Source organism: Haemaphysalis longicornis, unplaced genomic scaffold (assembly GCF_048455015.1).
Source record: "Haemaphysalis longicornis isolate Haplotype H1 unplaced genomic scaffold, Haemaphysalis longicornis Haplotype H1 scaffold_13, whole genome shotgun sequence".
NCBI classification, from domain to species: Eukaryota; Metazoa; Arthropoda; class Arachnida; order Ixodida; family Ixodidae; genus Haemaphysalis; species Haemaphysalis longicornis.
In genome coordinates, this window is record NW_027526233.1 from 64,607,477 (window position 1) to 64,626,763 (window position 19,287).

The following is a 19,287-nucleotide window of genomic DNA, read 5'->3' on the forward strand; positions in this document are numbered from 1 at the left end:
TTAGGCGGGAAATTAGATGCACCCACGTTTAATATTACGGCAGGCTTGCTGGGAATCTGTGATAATTGCAAGTATTCGGAGCCAGTTATAGCGGCGATGGCTATGGCCATTCCTTCAGCAGTGGTGGAGGATGTGGAGAGAGTCGTGAGGAAGGTGAGAAGAGCGCATTCAGTGGTGGCAACTGCCAGAGCATGGGCCTGGCGTTAGGGGTAGAGGGCGGCTTGTCGGGGTGGAAGTGGAATCGGGATCGAAGATGTTTAACCCGGGAGCGTCTTCTCCCCTGTTTGAATTCTGAGTGCACATTGTTGGGAATTCTGGATACAGTAATGTGAGACCCGATTGAAGAAGGAATGCTTGTGAAGCAGATGAAATCGAGTAACCGAGGGCCGAGGAAGCCGAGGAAGCCGAGGAAGCGTCGGCCTGTAGTGGTAAGGAGGAGTCAAGTGAGTAGCCTGTCGCGTCGAGCTTCCAGGAGACCTTCGAGTGTGTTATGGATTACGAGTTGAAAGAAACGACAGGTAGAGGTTTGAGCGGGGAGGCCAAGTCCAATTTTGAAAGCTTTTCGAATTAGTATGTCGACTTTCTCCCGTTATTTGGGTTTGAGGGCGATGTATGGGGTGGAATATGTGATGCGACTAACTAAAAGTGCTTGAATTATAGTTGATGACAGGGTAAGAATGCAGCTCCGCCCACAAGCGTTGTTTGGCCGCTAGCTGACTCTCCGCGGTTAGAAAAAATAGTTCGTTATATTCCAGCTGTTTATACCCATGATACTAATATGAGCGGCTAACAGTATAACCATCTGATTATGATGTCGTTTATATATGTTTCATTCCGAAGAATGAATGATTTTCACAGGAAAAAGAAAAAGTCGTCCTCATTGAAAACTGGCTCAGGAGAAAAAAAAATTACTCACTAAAACAAAGGTTATTCTTAATAGAAACTATTCCCGGTGTATTTTATACTTAAATCAAAGCTATCTGTGATTGTTTTACTGTTAGACAACAGAAATAAACATAAACAACGCGCACACGATTTTTTGGGTCTGAATAGTTCGGATTTCGACCGCTGCACGTCGCTTAGCCGTCGTCTGCTTGGAGAAACATAATCAATGGTCGTCGTTATATTTTATCGGGCTCGTCGCAGTTCCACTATTTCTTTACTTCGCGTGTGCAATCATTGTCAAGAAATGTAGTCGGTACAATATCTTCCACAGCCATCGTCACCGCTAAATCAAGCGTCGTAAACGCAGGGTGGAAGAAAGGGGCGGTTCGTCGCCGCAATGGCTGGATGCAGTGCACGGACTGTGTAAGCCCAGGGTGAACAGGAAACCAGCGGCGAAAATTCATCGGTGTCTTTCAGAAATCGGCCGCGATATCAACGGGCCACGCATTGTTCTATGCGACTGTTTCGAACGTAGTGACGCACTGCCAACACCTATCGCGGCGACGCACGCAACCATGGATGTCGCGATGCCGCATAAGGTGTCCTGCCTTGCGAAATCAGCTGTAGGTGCGAAGAAACAAGCGTTATTTTATTCCACCTAAACGAGACGACAACACCGTATGGCGAGAAGAGAGAACTGCGGGATGTGAAACGTTACAAGACTAATCATTTCTACTTCACGAGACACGCGAGTGGCAAGACGCTCTACGTCAGTTGGTTAGATTGACAGTATACAGTGTCATGCTTTCACTCCAGGCGACCATTTCCGGGGTGTTTCCCGGCGATGTAATAAAAGAGCTGGCGGTGTTTCTTTAGTGTCATATCACCACCGCGCAGTTTACAGTGGAATGATAAGGTAGAGAACCCCAACTGACGGCGAAAATTTATAGAAAAACACCCTTAAGCACTAGCAGCCGCCTAAAAAAATTACTGTTGCGAGCTTTTATGAAAAAAAAAACGAATAGTGACCTACAAATGCATCCGTCCGAAGTTCGTTTCCAAGTTGTGCTACATTCAACTTTCGTTGGCTTTACACTGATGTGCAGCAGCCTACCGTGAAGATATTTTAAATGCAGAGCATTTCAATAACTCACGATGTCACCCGCGTTGACGTCCGTAGCCGTAGTCCGCACCCCTCCCCCTACACTATATAAAAAAAATACTATCCGGCGCCTGGTTTCGATCCCTCGACCCTGCGGGCGGAACGCAACGTACATGGTGCTCTACCCACTGCGCCACAAAGCCGACACAGAATGGGAGGCTACGAACGCGCCTTATATCCTTGACTCATTCAAACTACGTCAAGAAGCTGCTGATACAACGCATTCATTACCACCAACTCCCCAAACACTAAACGTTAACGCAATACACCCACCCCCTATGCGACGCATTTACTCGAGTCCCCCCAGCGGGGAGATGGGCCAAATTTTTTATTGTTGATGAGGCTTTTGAAATAGCATACATAAAGAAAATATTCGGTTCAACATGTAGTTGCTTTGCAGCCATGTCATGTCAAGCTTTGTGGAAGCATTTTAATTTCTGATAATCTTCCCGAAGCCAATAATCTTCCCCTATGTACACCAAACAGTGACGTCAAACACTGACTGCCCCATACGAAACTTGAACGAACAACTACACAAGTGCACTCAATTCTTACTGCACCTATTTAGACAACCACACTCAACAGGCCCAATAATGTGAGTATGAACGTGAGATCTAAGTGAAATATTTAAAAATGTGCCGACATCTCCATGCAAGCATTTCCATTTTATCCACTTCTGCAACCAATCAGAGCACCAAACTGGAACAGGGAGAAGAAACATTTAATTCTCACTGCTCCTTGTTAAGGTGTCATGGGCTACTGCACAAGCATTTTCTATTCTTACCACACTTTCCAGCCAGCAGAAGCAAAGTGGCACCCTGAAAGCCTGACATTGGATCCATTTTGATTTGCTGCACCAGTGTTTTCAATGCGTAATGCAGCTTTAAAGCCAAAAGCAACAGTGTGTACGTGAAAAGCAGTGACTTCACAGCGTGAAGGTGTGGCATGGATTCATTCTAACGTACTACATAAGCATCTTCAACTCTCACCACAACTTCATGGCCAGAAACATCAATGTGCGTGCGAGAGAAGCAGCGATTTCATAGCCTGAAAGTGTGGCATGAATTTATTCTAACGTACTATGTAAGTGTCTTCAACCCTCACCACAACTTAATGGCTAGAAGCTACAATGTGTGCATAAAAAGCAGCGACATCACAGCTTGAAGGCCTGGCATAAACACATTCCAACGTATTTTATTAGAGCTTTCGCTTCTTACCATAGCTGTCTAGTCAGAAGGAACAGTTCAACCTTGCAAAGGAGTTACATAGCATCTTGAAGAAATTACGTAAAATCGTTGCGACCTACTAAGTAAGTTTTTCCAATTTTTACTGCGTCTGAACCAGCCGGAAGCAACAGTGCGCACAGAAAGCAGCGACATGACACTCTGGAGGCCTGAAGGTGCACCATTTTGATATGCCGCATCACTGCTTTCTATTATTCTTGCAGCTGTATAACCAGAATCAACAGTGAATGCTTGAAAAGAATGAACATAGCATTCTGAAGGGGTGACATACCTGATTTCTACCTGATACACAAGTGTTAGCAATTATTACTGAAGCTCTTCAACCTGAACCACCTTCAGTCACTGTTTGAAGGCTCTCCACAGTTGCTGGAAAAATAAAAACATCTAAAACTGGGAAGCGGTGTTGAATCTAAATTAAAGTATGCTCCATGATAAGACGCTCAAACATGTCCTCCACTCTGTATAATAACAGTCTATCATGACAGAGACACTGAAAATCTGAATGTCTGCCAATACACTGTAACCCCTTTGTTGAAACTTAAACTGCACAAGCACCAAAATGCAATCATTAAACTACAGCCATCACTATGAAACATAGCTGCAATAGACAAATTTTTATAACTCATAAAGCCCATCACACAAACTGCATGAAAATAAAGGGAAGATAAACTATTGGTTCATTCCTACTAAACGCATTCAGCTATTTCAAAACTTTAACAGCTCCCGACACTTATGAGAAATTCCACACTGCACACGAAATACGCAGCCTCAGAACATGCATAGTCAGTTTCTCTGATGCCACTTAGTGTAGCGATGGGAACATACGCACCATAAGCTTAGCAGGCATAATAAAAAGCTGCACGCGTGTGTATTTTTGGCAATGTATAAAAAAAACTACGTGGTCTTGTTGCGGGGCCACACATTTCCGGCTTCCTTCAACGACGTGGTTCAAAATCCACCAATCATGCAGTTTCGATGTTTATTTAGCCCTCTTATACGTTTCAAAAATGCTACTGATGATTACGACCAACCAATGACAGTCAAGAAACGAAACGCAACCACATTTGATTACCTCAACAATACTCGCACACGTTCATACTTCTGTATGTTCGATAATGTGCCCATCGGCACAAACAGAACGCCATAGGCCCCCGTCTCTCGCAGGGAGGCAGGTTCATAGCGATTTTCTTAAAGCTACCCAACCCAGTCTCGGATAATTGTGCACGAACGTTTACTTCTTCGCGAGTCTCTGCAATAATGGTTTAGTCATACCTGTTTACGCCAGGGGGAAAAAAACGCCACACCGCTGCTCCGTTCGTACCCCGGCAGGCGAAAGCAATGCGCGAATCGGGAAGGAAAGATACCTTACATTGTAAGATTTGGCAATCGTCTTAATAACGTGTTCGGCTGTACGAGCGGCCGTATCCGGCCAAAAAACACGCCGCACACGTTTGCACGATCCGCGTCGGGCCGGACGGACACCACGTAGGCCTGCGCTCAACATCGGGCGCAGCCTACGCTCACAGCAGCAAACGAAAACGCTTGCAACTTGTCACCGCTACTGCCGTAGACGAAAGCAAATCGCATTATTTCTTCACAAAGGTTGCGTTACACCGACACAATTTCCACAATCACACCAGCAACAGATGCAGCTTCGACGCTTTGCCGTTCTCAGATCGAGTTCGTTGACGACGTTCCGAGTACGTAAAACAGCCCACCAGTGCCACCACGATTTCCTCACGTACGTACAAACCACGACGCGGCAAGACACACACGGGACAGGTGACGATAAGCGGCTTCTTGATGCACTACAGCCCATTCGTAACACAAATCGCCTACAGAGCTGTTGGTTCTCGGCAACCTCGTTGTCGCTCGACAGCGCAGCAGCGGTGGTGAAGCGAGCGCGGCCATATATTGGAAGTAGTTCTCCTTTCAAACGTACGTCGCAGGCGTCACACAAACGGCGAGACGCCATTGGTTGCGGATGAACACAAAATCCCTTTGATCTTGAAAAGCCGCTGCAGCGTTAAGCTGTCACCAACTATAGTCGAATTGTATCGTCTCCTTTGAGGCCCTGACGTTGGTTTGTGATGCGTTTGATGAGAGGGGTGAGTTGGGGGACAGTGGCTTGAAGCTGGGGAAGAGCTACAGCGCCAGAGCCATCTTCATGGAATTGGACTTCGAGTATACAAAGGGTGTTTACTTTAGGAATGGGTGTGGAACCGATTGTTGGAGCAGGATTGGGTGTGGGAACTGGAGATCACCCACGAGTTCGGGAGCGGAGGATAAGGAGTGCTGATTTGCTGGGGGCACACGTGAGGCCTCGAGGTCGGAGATATGCAAGGATGGTGTCGACAGCTTGCTGGATGGTATCTTGTTGTGGGGCCAGGAGAACCGGTGGTGGTCCAAAATGTTAAATCGTCAGCGTATAGGGCATGGTGGAGTCCCAGAATGGTTTGAAGCCGAGGTGGGACCTCCAGGAGAGCGATATTGAAGAGGAAGGGTGATATAACTAAACCTTGTGGGGTTCCTGTGGGAGGTATGTGAAATGTGTCGGAGCGAAGTGGTCTGATGGGAAGGGTGGCAGTGCGGTCAGTAAGAAAGGCCGGTACATAGTTGCATGTGCACGCACCGCATTTGATTTCTCGAGGTCCATCTAAGATGGCTTGATGTCTGACGTTATCGAACGCGCCCTTAGCGTCGAGGCCTAATATGGCGCTGGGGTGAACTTTGTTGACGCGGTCGATGATTTGATCTTTGATCTGTAGGAGAACATATTGAGTTGAGAGGTAAGAGCGGAAGCCGAACATGGGGGGGGGAATAAGTCATCGTCTTCAAGGGGAATAGTGAGGCGTGTGTAAACCGTGCGTTCGAAGAGTTTGCTCTGACAGGAGGTGATCAACGGAGATGGGGTGAAGGTGGGAGAGCTGCATTGACTTGTTGGGCTTAGGTATGAGTGATGTCGCCATTGGGAAGGGGGGTTCCGTGTGTCCAGTGAAGGGCAAAAAAATCCAGTAAAGCTGTTCGAGAGTCATTGCCAAAGTAGCGGATAGTTTTTTTTGTTAATGTGGTTGCGGCAGGGTGTGGTAAATAACAGTGATTTTATCCGTGTTCGGTGGACTTTCGCTCAGATTTCTGCTTTTCCCCCTGCAGTGGTGGCATCACCATCTGCATTTAGCGTCGCTATCATTATCAACCATGATCGAGCTTAGAACACGCTTGGCAACCGGCGTAGAGCGGCACCCTGTTGTGCGCTGCATGTCCTCACCTCGCCACATGGGTTCGTCCACACTTCCTCATCGGCTGCCTAAAGTTAAGGGCTGTAGTGACAGCTAGTGTCACTAGATAAGGTTACAGAGTATTGGCACTCTTTTCTCCTATTGGTTCGTGCCGCCGCCGCGATCATTGGCCAGTTAGCATCACGTGATATTTGTTTACACTGCCACGGCTCATGGGCGCTGTCATTTTGTTGTTTATGCGTTTTCTGTCGGTCGACTGTGATAGTCTCAGCTCGTCCTCCCTACTCTGCGGCTGCGCGCGACTGGTGTCGCTCCGAACGCGAATCAAAGATAAGGCGCTTCGCAGAATTTGAGTGGCTGAAGTGTGTCCGAAGATGCCGTATTGCTGCATCTTCGACAGTGTTGTTTACAAATGACCTCGTCCAAGTTAGCGGTGAGGACGCAGAAGCGGCAGTCGGGCAACACTGATAATCTCCAAAATGGCCGCCTATTGCTCACTTCGTGCTGCAGTTACGGTACTCAGTATCTTATCTAGCGAAACTAGTGACAGCATCACCATCTGCATTTAGCGCCACTGTTATCATGATAAGCTCTCTACACCATTATCATCAGTGGGGCAAAACGACAGATGAGCTCCACGCGCATGGGTGTCTCTGCAGCTCACGGTTCCAGCAGGGTCTAGGCCGCACCAGTAAATAGAGAATGTATACAACCGTCGGTTGAATCTATGGCTCCTTCGTATACAGACCCCTTTCGGTCTGTTTAGAATATCACGCGGCTAGCTCAGCTAAGGCTAGCTGCTGTAAGGAAATGCGTGATTGTGTTTTTTTTTTAAGTCAATGTTTTTTTCCCCAGTGTAGGTTGGCTTCGCTTTGAGTATTTGACGATAGAACAGATTTTACAACCCTGCTCCATGTTAGCGACTTCCACGGGAATATGGTCCTGCTTTCGAGCGATGGCCTGATCCGGTATTCACGCTTACCCGGTGGGATCGAGCGACCACAGGCCACACGTACCGCGCTCGACAAAAGGGTCGAGAAAGGGAACAGTCGTTAGATGCTCCAGCGTCCGACGTGCGCGTTGAGGTAAATAAATTAATAATTTTCTAAATAAATTCGTAATAAATTCGTAAATAAATTTGACACCATCACCCTCAACTCCATAGAATCTCACCAATTGGGTACCCCTACGACTGCCCTCACTGCCCCGATACCCCTAACACAACACCCCACCTCATACTGCCCTGTCCCGCCAACTCCCCGCACCCCTATCCCCCCTACCTTGAGCAGTGGGAGAGCTCACTGCGCAGCAGACGGCTTGAAAACAGGAGTTCCTCATCTCTCGGGCCAGGACGGCTGCCAAGGCACGCTGCCTACCGGACTAGGATGGCCACCCACAGCTCATTCCCTTTTGTCCCTCCTTCCCCATCCCCTGAATTTCAATAAACCTTGTAATCAATCAATCAATCAATCAATCAATCAATCAATCAATCAATCAATCAATCAATCAATCAATCAATCAATCAATCAATCAATCAATCAATCAATCAATCAATCAATCAATCAAGCGCGAAACGATTCTCGTATCAAAGATGCGTCAAAAGTGCGTGAAAACCTTCCTTAAAAGTGCGTTCAACCTTCGCTGAAAGTACGGCCAATCGATCGTCAAACATTCAAATCTCCATATTGCTGACGAAGAAGGAACCCATGCGAACATGATCGCAGCGACGAACGATTCAAATGTATACCCGTTCACGGTTTATGAAATAAAGGCGTGCTATTGTACGCCTTCATGATCGATGCGTGTACTGCCTCATTGGAACCGTTCTTTCCTTACGATTTTCAAGTAACCGTTTTTGACAAAATGGAAGCCCCCCGGTTTCACGCACGAGCCGTGAGTACAGTGATCTTATCGAGCTTTTAGGTCGACCAACCGGTCTACAAAGATACGCATCAGCTCTTTGTCAAGACACCATCGGGCCCAGTAAGAAAGGTTTCGCTTTAAAACTTGGGCGGTGTGGTTGGAATAGGAAAAGAGGGGGAGTTGCCTTTCCTACGGATTATAAAGGACCTTGCAGAGTTTGTAACACCACCAGGGCAGTGCCACAATGGCTCCCATAAAATGATGTAAACTACACAAAGTTTGCATAAGCACAGGCAGTTTAGCAGACGGCCAAGGCAATGCCGGTAAGTAGTATAGAAACAAGTAGCTGAAGCTCACAGCGTGAAAACATTGGCCCTTCGCGCAAAGTGAGGCATCAAACACGATATTTCTAAAAACAGCGTCCGGCTTGGCTGTCCGTTGCACTCTTATTCACCCATTTCATGCGTTAAACAGAAATATTTGGAATGCGCTTTCGGTTTCGGGCCACCAATCGCTCCAGCAGCGCCATCGCCAAGAGCATCATGCTACCGCAGCGCTGCCCGATTCACTGCGGCGTGATGCCGAAGCGAGCTCCCCCTCGGCCTGCCTTCCCCAACGCCCGTGCCGTGCGCTTTCAATGGTTGCCGTGCGGTGTTGGAGTGCGACTCCTCTGCTGTGCTGCCCGTGTTCTCGTCGAATGCCCGGTCGTCTGTGAGCCGTACGCCAATGCAGGATGGAATAATGATCTCCAGGGGAGGTGCGACGCTGCCGCAAAAGCCGGACGTCGTCAAGTATGGCGCCGGCAATGGATCGCCAACCAACCGGGGCCTTCACCACAACGCGGGAACGCTTCATGTGAGTGCCCGAGCGCGTGTGGTCGCTCGTTTTGTCGTCGTCGAGGCCGCGACCGTCACCGCCTCCCCCGAGGGTTGTGTTTAGACTACGCACGCGTTTGTTAACACCAGCGTGCCGTGCGGGGCTGAACACAGCAGCCATCCGACGCGGCGCGGTGTTGTTCGTGGTGAAAGCGAACGCTGGGGCCGGTCGTTGGCGTCAGCCTAGCGTCGCGAGCTCGCCTCGCGGCGTCCGTCGTCGCGTTACGGTTCCGAGACAATAGACCGCCGATCTGAGGCCTAAACAGACGATAATGGTGACGAAATCGCGCTTGAAATCAGACCCCAGCAGGCGCGACCAGGCGTAGCCGGTGTTCCGAAAGCGCGTACTACACAGCGCGCTGGCGAGCAAGAAATCCTTTCACCGCCGCTTCGCCGCTCCCACCACCACCACCTTCGTCGACTACGTCCGCCTTCTTCCCGGTTCACCAGCTGCGTGGCCCTCCCACCGTAGTCGCTCGCCACCCCTTTCGTTACCGAAGGCCGCGGCGGCGGCGACTTCTCCGCGCGATTGTGCCGGCGGACGCGCCCTGTCGCGGGTTTGTTTACATGTGTGTATGCTATGCTCTGCTTTCGCTTTTCTGTGGTCGGTTGCTCTCGATTTCTGACGCTACTCGTGCCGGGGCCGCCGCGTCGCTTTCAGCTCGCTGGGAATGTCCAGAAGGGAAGGCGAGAGGTCGTCATCGAGCGAGCCGTCGCTCTAGACGGAGCGTTTTCGATCGACGCAGCCGCGTTCTCCGTTCTGTTATTATTCCGGCCATTGAAATGGCCTCGCGTTTTACCTTACGACGAGGCAGCGCTTTTGTTGCGACGCTGTTAAGTCTCGACACGCGTGCAGCCAGCGATCGAAGCCGGGCCTTGCGGAATAATTCGTCGAAGAAGAATGGGACGGGCGGTGAAGCGTTCGAGCAGCGATGCTGGTGGAAACAGCTGCACCGCCGGCACGCGACGCTGCGCTCGAAATGGACGTTGCCGCCGCATTCGCGAACGCTCTGTGAAACGATTCGTGACGAGTCGATATGGGAAGGAAGATTTCTTCTGGCCTTTACGCTGTTTCGTGTAGTACCTGTTTTCCCTTGTTGGGCGACCTTGTTCTCGTGACTGCATTTCAGCGCCGTATAAAAACAAATAACAAGGAGGCTATTTCCCGTTTGTTGCTGTCGACGAAGCGCCCTTTTTCTTGTGTCCTCGGGACTTCATGTTTGATAAATTTCTGCCAAGTCTTGCTCGCCGCAACAATGAGGCATTGTTTCGTCACGTGATTCGCTCGACGGAATTTCGAAGCTTTCCTCGTTGGCGGTGCTTTGAAAAGAGCGGAATATTTGCCCCGTCATCGAACACTTAGACCTCGGGGTGGGGCTATTTCTGGCCGTTTGCTGCTGGCTTGTCTTAGGAGGCGTGGGGAAACGGCCACTTCCGCTTGGACCGTGAAGTTGTTTGCCGCTGACTGCTAGGTTTGATAATGAAAAGTTTGTTCTACGACACGATTTCGTAGCTGCCACCGTACTGTTTACCAAATCTTGTAAATGCTGTTACTTTCACAATGTAGGGCACAACACACTGCGTTAACTGCCAGCAACTTTTAGTGTAAACATTGCCGCACTAATATAGGCAACAGTCGCGTGACGTCACATAGATGCGCACTTGTTGCCTCTATTTGTGCGGCTGTCTTTTCACAAAAGTTGCTGGAAGTCAGTACTGTGTGTGTGTCAACTCGTTCTTTAACCTTTTTTTTTTTTTTTTTTTTTTTTTGCGCTGCAGTTTTACAGTTCCGAACCAGCAAGCTCAAATTCCTACGCTACTAAAATGTTGTTTTCTTTCCTTTCATTCGAACATTGTTAAGATTTACGCGGAGTTATTTAGAACTGTTTACAAATTCGTGTTGACTGCTGCTGTCATGCCTTTGACTGTTCGATATATAAACCAGGGTGCCTTAAACTCGTTGACACCGGTCGCAGAAGTCCACAGCAACATGTTATGTCGCTTTTTGTGCAGAACTGTTCCTTCAAGCCTTCGTGTGGAAGACACGAAATCGCAGAAAAATGAGTGCGGACTTCAGGTTGAAGTTCAACTTATTTGAGTTCTAGAACAATAATAACAAAAAGCAAAGATTGACTGAAGTAACATGGATTTCACACATCCACACTTTTTAATCAGTTTCGGCAAGTCTGTATGTGCATATCACATCATGAAATGAAGAGTAGGGGACGCGAAAACTTTAACAGTTCCCACAAAAGGCAGCGCTTTAATATACCATGTTAGTACGGAAGTTGCTCGCGTTCACGTAACTTCTCTGATTATTGAATTGCTCACCTATAAGCCGTTTTATAGACAGCTGTTATGGCTAGCAATTGAATAAAAAAACAAGCGTCATAAATAAAGTATACGATTTGCTAGCTAGTACGTACAAGCTAGGTGAAACGATATGTGGTAAGTACAACAAAATGCGGTTTTAGTTGCAAAAACGCTTATCCGCCTTTATTTCATTTCCGAATACACTTTGGGATGTTCATGAATTTTGGCAGTCATCCCTTGCATACTTTTTAAAAGATGCGCCGATTGAAAGAAAACCCTTGTTCGCGCACAGTTTGATTAACTTTTTTTGTTATGCATTAACTGCACGGGACAGTAAAAAAAGGAACGGCGTACGCAAGTGGTGACGCGTGTACGTCGTTTTTTTAATCACTCTGGATTTTTTGCACTCTTTCATTCTGACATGTGCCAACTAGCCCAACTACCGCTTTTTTGCTAATTAAACCTCGGAGAGGGTCGTTAGTTACCGCCCATAAACACCAAAGCGTCAAACCCTTATCGCACGCACGCTGGTTTAACACGTGTCGTTAACTGTGACGCCTGGTCCGTGCGTGTCGCAAGCGCAAGACGACGCGCCGCCGACGGCGCTTTGACGCCGTGTCAGTCGCCTGGTTCGACGTCGCTCGCTCTCGTTGGTGCTTGACAGGGTACCGTTGCTCCTGCCTTGCGCACCTGCCAGGCGCCCCCGTACATAGTTTTATACTAATATACACTAGAGGGGAAAGTAGCGCCACTGTCTAGGCGAGTTGCGCTTCAGCGAGCGTTCCGGCATGTGTACCGGACAGGCACGTTCCGCTTATCCTTAGCATGCATGGTTCACGAAGAGGCTGGAAAGCTGCCTCTGGCAGCAAAAATGCAACAATATTACTGTAAAGCATTATTAATATATGTTTCGTCATGATAAAAAGGAAGCTCGAAAAACATTTGTCAGGGGATTATTTAGAAGCTTCATTCAAGGTGACCCCGCAAAAAAAGTTACCGTTTTTTTGTTGGTTTTGGCTTCGAGAGAAAAAGGAGGCCTCGTGGCAGTCAAGTAAGGCGAGGTACGTCGCTACTGTATGTTTGTCGAACCTCGTTATGACGAAGTAGTATTGGGACAGAAGATTAGTTCGTCATAACTGATATTCGTTATAACAGTAGAGGTAAAAATCGGCGATAACGATTGATTGATTGATTGTAGGGTTTAACGCGCCGACGCAACGCAGGCGATGAGGCGCGCCGTAGTGGAGGGCTCCGGATTAATTTTGACCACACGGGGATCTTTAACGTGCGCCGAAATCTCGTACACACGGGCGTTTTTGCTTTTCGCCTCCATCAGAAAAGCGGCCGCCGTGGCCGGGAATCGAACCCGCGACCTTGTGCTCAGCAGCGCAACGCCTTAGCCACTGAGCCACCACGGCGGGTTCGGCGATAACGAATCGACAATCATGCTCGCGCAAAAATACTTGACACCAAAATGCAATTTCTTGATGTTTCGAACAGACTATGCACAAGGTAGCCCTTACCTTCCTCCTTGCTGCATTTCAAGCTCAATGAACGGAAACATGAGTACGCGAAATTACAACAGACAAAGTTCACTTGACAAAACAGGACTGCGTCCTTGTTTATTTGATGAAGGATATGCGATCTTCGTCTGGTGGCTACTAACAGCACTGAGCAGATTGGAGTTTTCCGTCGCGGGGGCCCTTTGGGTCTCCGCCACCCCCCTACCTTGAACCCAGTGTAAAATAAAGTGGCACTACTACTACTACTATTCCCCAGTGTTCACGAACAAAAGGGCCTTTATACTTCTGCTGTGTCGGACTACGGGGGATTTTTCCAAGTAGCTTAATTCTCAGCCTCCTGGTCAAGTATTTCTTCGTTATATCCGATATTGCGCGGCTCTGACGGTTTCAGTTTCGTTACAAAAGAATAAGTGTCATTGAAATAAAGCGTGACCAACCAAAGTTCGTATTTAGTTCACTATAGCCGATAATTCGCTATATCAGTGTTCGTTATGACGAGGTTCAACTTTTATATAAAGGTAACAGCACTGATAAATAATTACTCTTGTGAAGGCGAAAAGGACAAACGAATTGGGATATATACGCTGACTGCCTAGAATTTTTGTGCCACACTTCGCAGCTTTCTTGAAGAAATGAGGGTTCGTCGAAATTCCCGTTGACCGTAACGAGACACCTTATTTCCGGCACGGTGCGTATCTGTATAATGTTCAGGCGGGTTGAATTCATCGCCTCTGCGACGTGCGTTATATGGTGCAACGAATGCGAAGTTGCATTTAATTTTTGTTTCCTGGATATGAGCCTGTGGATATCTACGTGTGCGTGTGTGCGTGCGTGTGTGTGTGTGTTTCAACAGAACGTGGAACATTCGGAGCTGTATGCGTTGGAACAAATCTTGGCCTCCAAGAACATAACAGATAGAAAAGGTTTGTACGTGTCAAGTTAATCCAAACACGCCAGATCTTTTCGTAGAAGAGAGAGAGAGAGAGAGAGAGAGAGAGAGAGAGAGAGAGAGAGAGAGAGAGAGAGAGAGAGAGAGAGAGAGCAGTGCGTGCGTGGGCACGCACGCTTTCCCAATCAACCGACAGAAAACTCCGTTGTTCGGGTTCTCAACGGTCTTCTCGTTCTGTTTATCCTGCTTGCCACCTCTACAAAGGCTTTGGTGTTTGATGTTCTGCCGAGTTTGCGCCTGCGTGAAGTGGAAGTCGTCTGCATTCATGAGCCCCCCCCCCCCCCCCCCCCCCCACTCCGCTTCCTCAGGTATACAATATTCAGCGTGCCAGCACTCGCAGGGAAATGTAATTTCCGCATGAAGGTCGGTGATCGGAGCTCACTGCTCAAGGCGGTGCGCCGTTGGAGCCACCGTCCGTCCTCGCTGTTTTTCAATCATTGGCCCACTTGAGTCTCCAGTTCTTTCTGCCCGCGCTCGGACTGTCCCGGCTCTTTCGTTCCCGTAATGGTTAGCGCTTCCGTTCGTTGTCAGATGCTTCCGGCAAGTGAGAAGAGGCAGCAACGGTCTGCTCCGTGTAGTTTCATTTTTTCTTCGTCGTTTTCTTGCCGTGTCTCTCATGTGGCATTAGGTTGCCACGCCTGTCTGATGACGTCACCGGACACTGCGGCGTTCAGCTGTGCTTTTGTTTGTTTAATATTTCTGCTGGATATTGAGTGACCGTCCGATGTCGGTAGTTTCCTTTTCTTGTTCTTTTTACCGTGTGTCCAATCCGCCAGGTAACTCTAACAGCGCGTTGCTGGGCCATGATGTGTATGGCGTCACCTCGCATGATGACGTTCAGGCGTGCGTTCCGTGTCGGCCGGTCTCCCTTCTCGACACCTACAGGGTGTCTAGGCCGTGTAACTGACGCCCACGATGCTTTAACCCCGCCCAACGCTGGGCCGTGCACGCCTTGGATCCCTCCAGGCAAGCGTACTGTCTCCTCTTCTTTTCTACTCTTTCGCCCGGTTGCTGACATGAACGGTCACCTGGGGATGACGACCCCGTGTAACGAGGCCTTACCTTGCGGTTGTTGCTCAAACCACTGAGTTGGCTGTGTCATCCGTTCCCGCTGTGATGACGTCACCCGTGCTTGCGCGCTGCTGCTGTTGTGTGTAAAAAAAGTAAAAAAAAAAAGGGGGGTGGGGGCGCCGTTGAAGCTTTTATCTAGCGCAACCGCAACTTGCAATTTTGCAAACTTTTGCGGCAAGCGCATTTCTCATGTTTTTGCAGTCAGCCACGATTTCTCTTTCAAGACCACTTGAGTTTGAGCTGGAAGGTTTTTAATCGCGGCCCAGGTGGATTTGTTCGGCGAAGCCGTTGGTCGCTGCCTGTCTGCATTATTGTCCCAGTTGACGATCCGACGTGGCTACTGAAGTTACCTGCACAAACGTGGGTTGGTGTAGTGTAACGAAATATCTTGCGCATCTCAGTGGTATTCTCACACCTGCCAACTCTTCCGAATTTTCCGTAAAATGTACGAATTTCGACACGTCTTACGATTTTACGAATCGTGCCTGAAATTATACGAATTTTTGAAAAAAAATGGGACCATCTATTTAAACGACACTGTGGTACCTGCGCCGCCACGAGAAAGCAATATGTAGTGTTGTTATCACCATCTGCGAAGCTGTGATTTCTGTCGTCTTCTCGGGGTGGGCTACACATCCATATCCAGAACTCGCTGCTACCTTGGCAAGCCTGCTTCTAGCATGTTGTTCACGGGTCGGTTACGAATTCCGTGTTCATGGCGCTCTTTGTATGACTGCTGCGTCATGCGCAGTAAGACGCGTGGTACGACCACGGTAGTTGCTTTGCTGTGCGATGGCGGGCTCGAAGCCGCAAAAGCACTACCAAGTGTTCTCGAAATCATACATATCCGAATTTTCTGCCCTTCCCAATGGAGTTGCTGCTAATTACTCTTCAACACTGACGGTTTTCACGTATGGTTCGAAAAACGTGAGAACGCGTGTCAGAAAACGTGAATCATTTTAGACTTAAAAATTAGTGTGCTGCCCGCCACTTCCCCCAGTCCGCAGATATTCCGAATTTCTATGTCACCAGGTTGGCAGGTATGTAGTCTTTTTTTTTTCTTCCCTTGGATAAAACTGGCTTGTTAGTGAGGCCTCTTCAGTTTGACGTTTGAGATTGTTCCAGGAGATCGCCCCGAATCCTGGGTCACATGCTCGCGTGGCGTATTAGCGTGCACCCTTGCGCCAGGAAGCATTCGTTGATCGAAAGATATTGATTATCTCCAGGCGACCTTCACACCCGGAAAGGCGTATTTTTATCGCACGTATTAAGTGAGACGGCGTTGCCATTAAACGACTCGTGCAAGGAGTACATTATTCGCTCACAGGAGGGCGCCCACATCTTTCTATGGCTTGCGCATTTCAGGAACAGCAGCCTCCGGTTATAACGAAACCCCGTTTTATTAGAAACTTAGGTGTATTGGAACCTTCTTATGGTCACCACTGCTGTACATGGAGAGCAGATGCGTCCCTGTTTTTAACGAAATGTCGCTTATAGCGAATCCAGTTTTCTGCGCCGAAGACGTAGTTATAACGAGGATTTTCTGTGGTGTATTTAATATCACCTGGCTGGCTCACGTGCCTTCTTTTGTCCCTTGATTTGTTGTGTTGACACGGTTGTACTTTGTCCCTAAATAAGTTCGGTTCCTGGTTAAAATTACCTCTTTGTTTTGTCGTTGTTTCGCCTACGTGTAGATGGCGCTATGCCTCTCCGCGACCCTGTCGTATAACGCTTTCTTTATTTGCATACGACGGAAGCGTCAAATTACAGGGGTCAGAAACGTGATGGCGATACCAGGGCCGTCTATGGAAAGGAAACAATGGCACTCGGGTGGAGGAAGAGAGCGAAGGTAACTCGTTGCGCGGCAGTTTTTAGTAATGGGGGGTCGCTGTACGCGGTGCGATTAAAACGACATGCACGTTTGGTGCGTGTGTTTGTGTGTATGTGTGCGTGTGTGTGTTGGGGGCGGGGGGGGGTAATCGTGCCCCTGAAGTACATGAAGACCAAATTATTCCCACTGTTAAGTAGTACCGCTTATAACATAGTCGACCTGGCGGTGTTATTATGACGAGGTTCTACCGTACGCACGTAAACCTAGTCGTGCAAATGGCTGCGCCGGCAACTCCAGGCATCTTAGAGAATTTTTTTTCTTCGTTCCGGCGTCATCTCCCGAAGAGTTATTGGCTTACGGCGCAGAAACTGTTGTTCGTAATGTACCACTTGCCTGACGATCCTTCCTCCAGGGTCGACGCACCTGGGCAGGGGAGGCGCTGCTCTGGCCGCCTGTGAAGTTGGCTTTGTGCGGTGATTCTTCGTGGTGTGCGGACCTTATACTGGCCAGCGCGGTGCAGTAGCGGTGTCGGTAGTGGCCGCTGAGCGCCCAGTGAGCGTATGTACTGCGAGAGGACTTGCACCATTACGCGGGGAATTTGCACTGTAACCAACGCCTTTACCCTCTAGCAAAAACACAAGAAAACACCTTAAAGGGAGTATAGTGCAACCAGACAGACCCCTTAACCCTAGCGAAAACACAAAACAGCCTTTCACGAGGTGTTTTCTCGTTTATAACTACACACTAAACTTTCTTACGCCTTTTTTGGCCGAAAAGGGTGTAAGAATCTTCTCCCATGGCTAACACCTTTAAAAGGTGTTTTGGCGAAAAAAGGATGTACGGGTGAAAAAGGTGTTCGTGTGAATAGGGTGTATAGGGTGTAAGGTTGCAATAGGGTGTAAGTGTGAATAGGGTGTAAGGTTGCTCAACACCCTAAAATAAGGCTGTGGCCAGGGCAGCAGCTGCGCGTGGCAATGTGAATCGGCGGAGCGCGCAGCATTCAAGACATACAGTCAATACGCACAAGTTACACTTGGAACACAAATGAATTGAGCAAGAAAACCAACGGGATTCAAGCGCTACAGGGAGACCATACTTAGTAATACATGTGCTGTTCTTGCTTTTATATTCAGCAGAGGAAAGCTCCCGATCGAGTCGGCGGGCTTGTCGCAAAAAAACAGACATTTTAGCGCTAATTTTGGAACTATGCATTTTACTATGAAAATGTACAAATCAACACGCGGATTTGCAAAAACTTTTTAATCACTAGGCAGTTTTTGTGTTCCATAACTTATAGAATTTTATTAAATACCAAACAAATCTTCTCCGCCACCTCAATACCCTTCAAAAAGGGTGTTCTTTATTTCAACACCCTTTTTCCCAGAAGGGTGTAAAGCTACAAAATAGAGTGTTCGAAACTAAGAAAAAGGGTGTAAGAAAAGACCGCCAACTAAGAAAAAAGCAGACCTGCCAAGTTTTACGATTTTATCGTAAATTGCCCGATTTTCAGCACATTTTTACGAGTATCGTAATGACAACTATATTTTTACGATTTTTTCAGTTTCGTGCCGAAAACTTAGCAAAGTTGGTCCATACAATCCAATCTAATGGCTGCATCTCGCCATTTCACGAAGTCATGTTGGTGATACTGTATCGGCTTGTATCCAGAGCCAAAGCCGAAGACTATTTGAAGTGTGCTCGCTTTTCTTTGTTTCCCCGTGTTCTTCGTGGGGTGCGTTGTGTGCGTTCTTTTTTTTTGTTTTTGTTTTGCTGGGCTGACCAACGTTGAGTACAAGTCTTCAACCACTCAAAGAGATGATGAAGACCTAGTAATTGTCAGCCAGACCACGCAGAGCTTGTAAAGCCTGAAGAAAGAAGCGGGGGAGGAGTTTTTTACATGAATCAGAAGATTAATCGTGCCGGCAACAGAGTAGGTACATGATCATGAAATTTCCTCGGAAGTGTGACCTGTTGAAGAGTGCAGAAGTGGCAAGGCTCACTTCCATTGAACTTACGAGGTTTGCTGATATCAAGTATCTAGTCAACCGCTTCCCAGTGCTTTTACCAGTTCAAGAGGAGCAATGTATCAATCCTGCTCTGGACGACAATCGGACAGAGTTTGCCCGGCTTCAGTTGAAAGAACTACCCGCTATAGTGACAAAGCAGGAGCGGATCGACGAGCAGTGGCGTGCGGTCTCCGATCTGCGAGAAGGGGATGGCACTTTGAAGTATGCTAAACTTGCGAAAGTTATGTTGGGGGTCTTGACACTCCCGAATAGCAATGCAGAGTGTGAAAGAGCTTTCAGCAAAATTAGAAGGGCGCACACACAGT

General features: G+C 48.2%; 1 protein-coding gene across 1 annotated transcript in view; it reads left to right on the plus strand.

Moving 5' to 3' along the window:
- The first annotated feature begins 8,980 nt into the window (after positions 1–8,980).
- The window catches only part of LOC144164314 (acyl-CoA:lysophosphatidylglycerol acyltransferase 1-like), a 182,307-nt gene continuing 172,000 nt past the window's right edge, over positions 8,981–19,287 (plus strand). Inside the window, exon 1 of the mRNA XM_077694812.1 lies at positions 8,981–9,248. Coding sequence (XP_077550938.1) covers positions 9,120–9,248 — 129 coding nt within the window. The 5' untranslated portion in view covers positions 8,981–9,119. The remainder of the gene's footprint in view (positions 9,249–19,287) is intronic.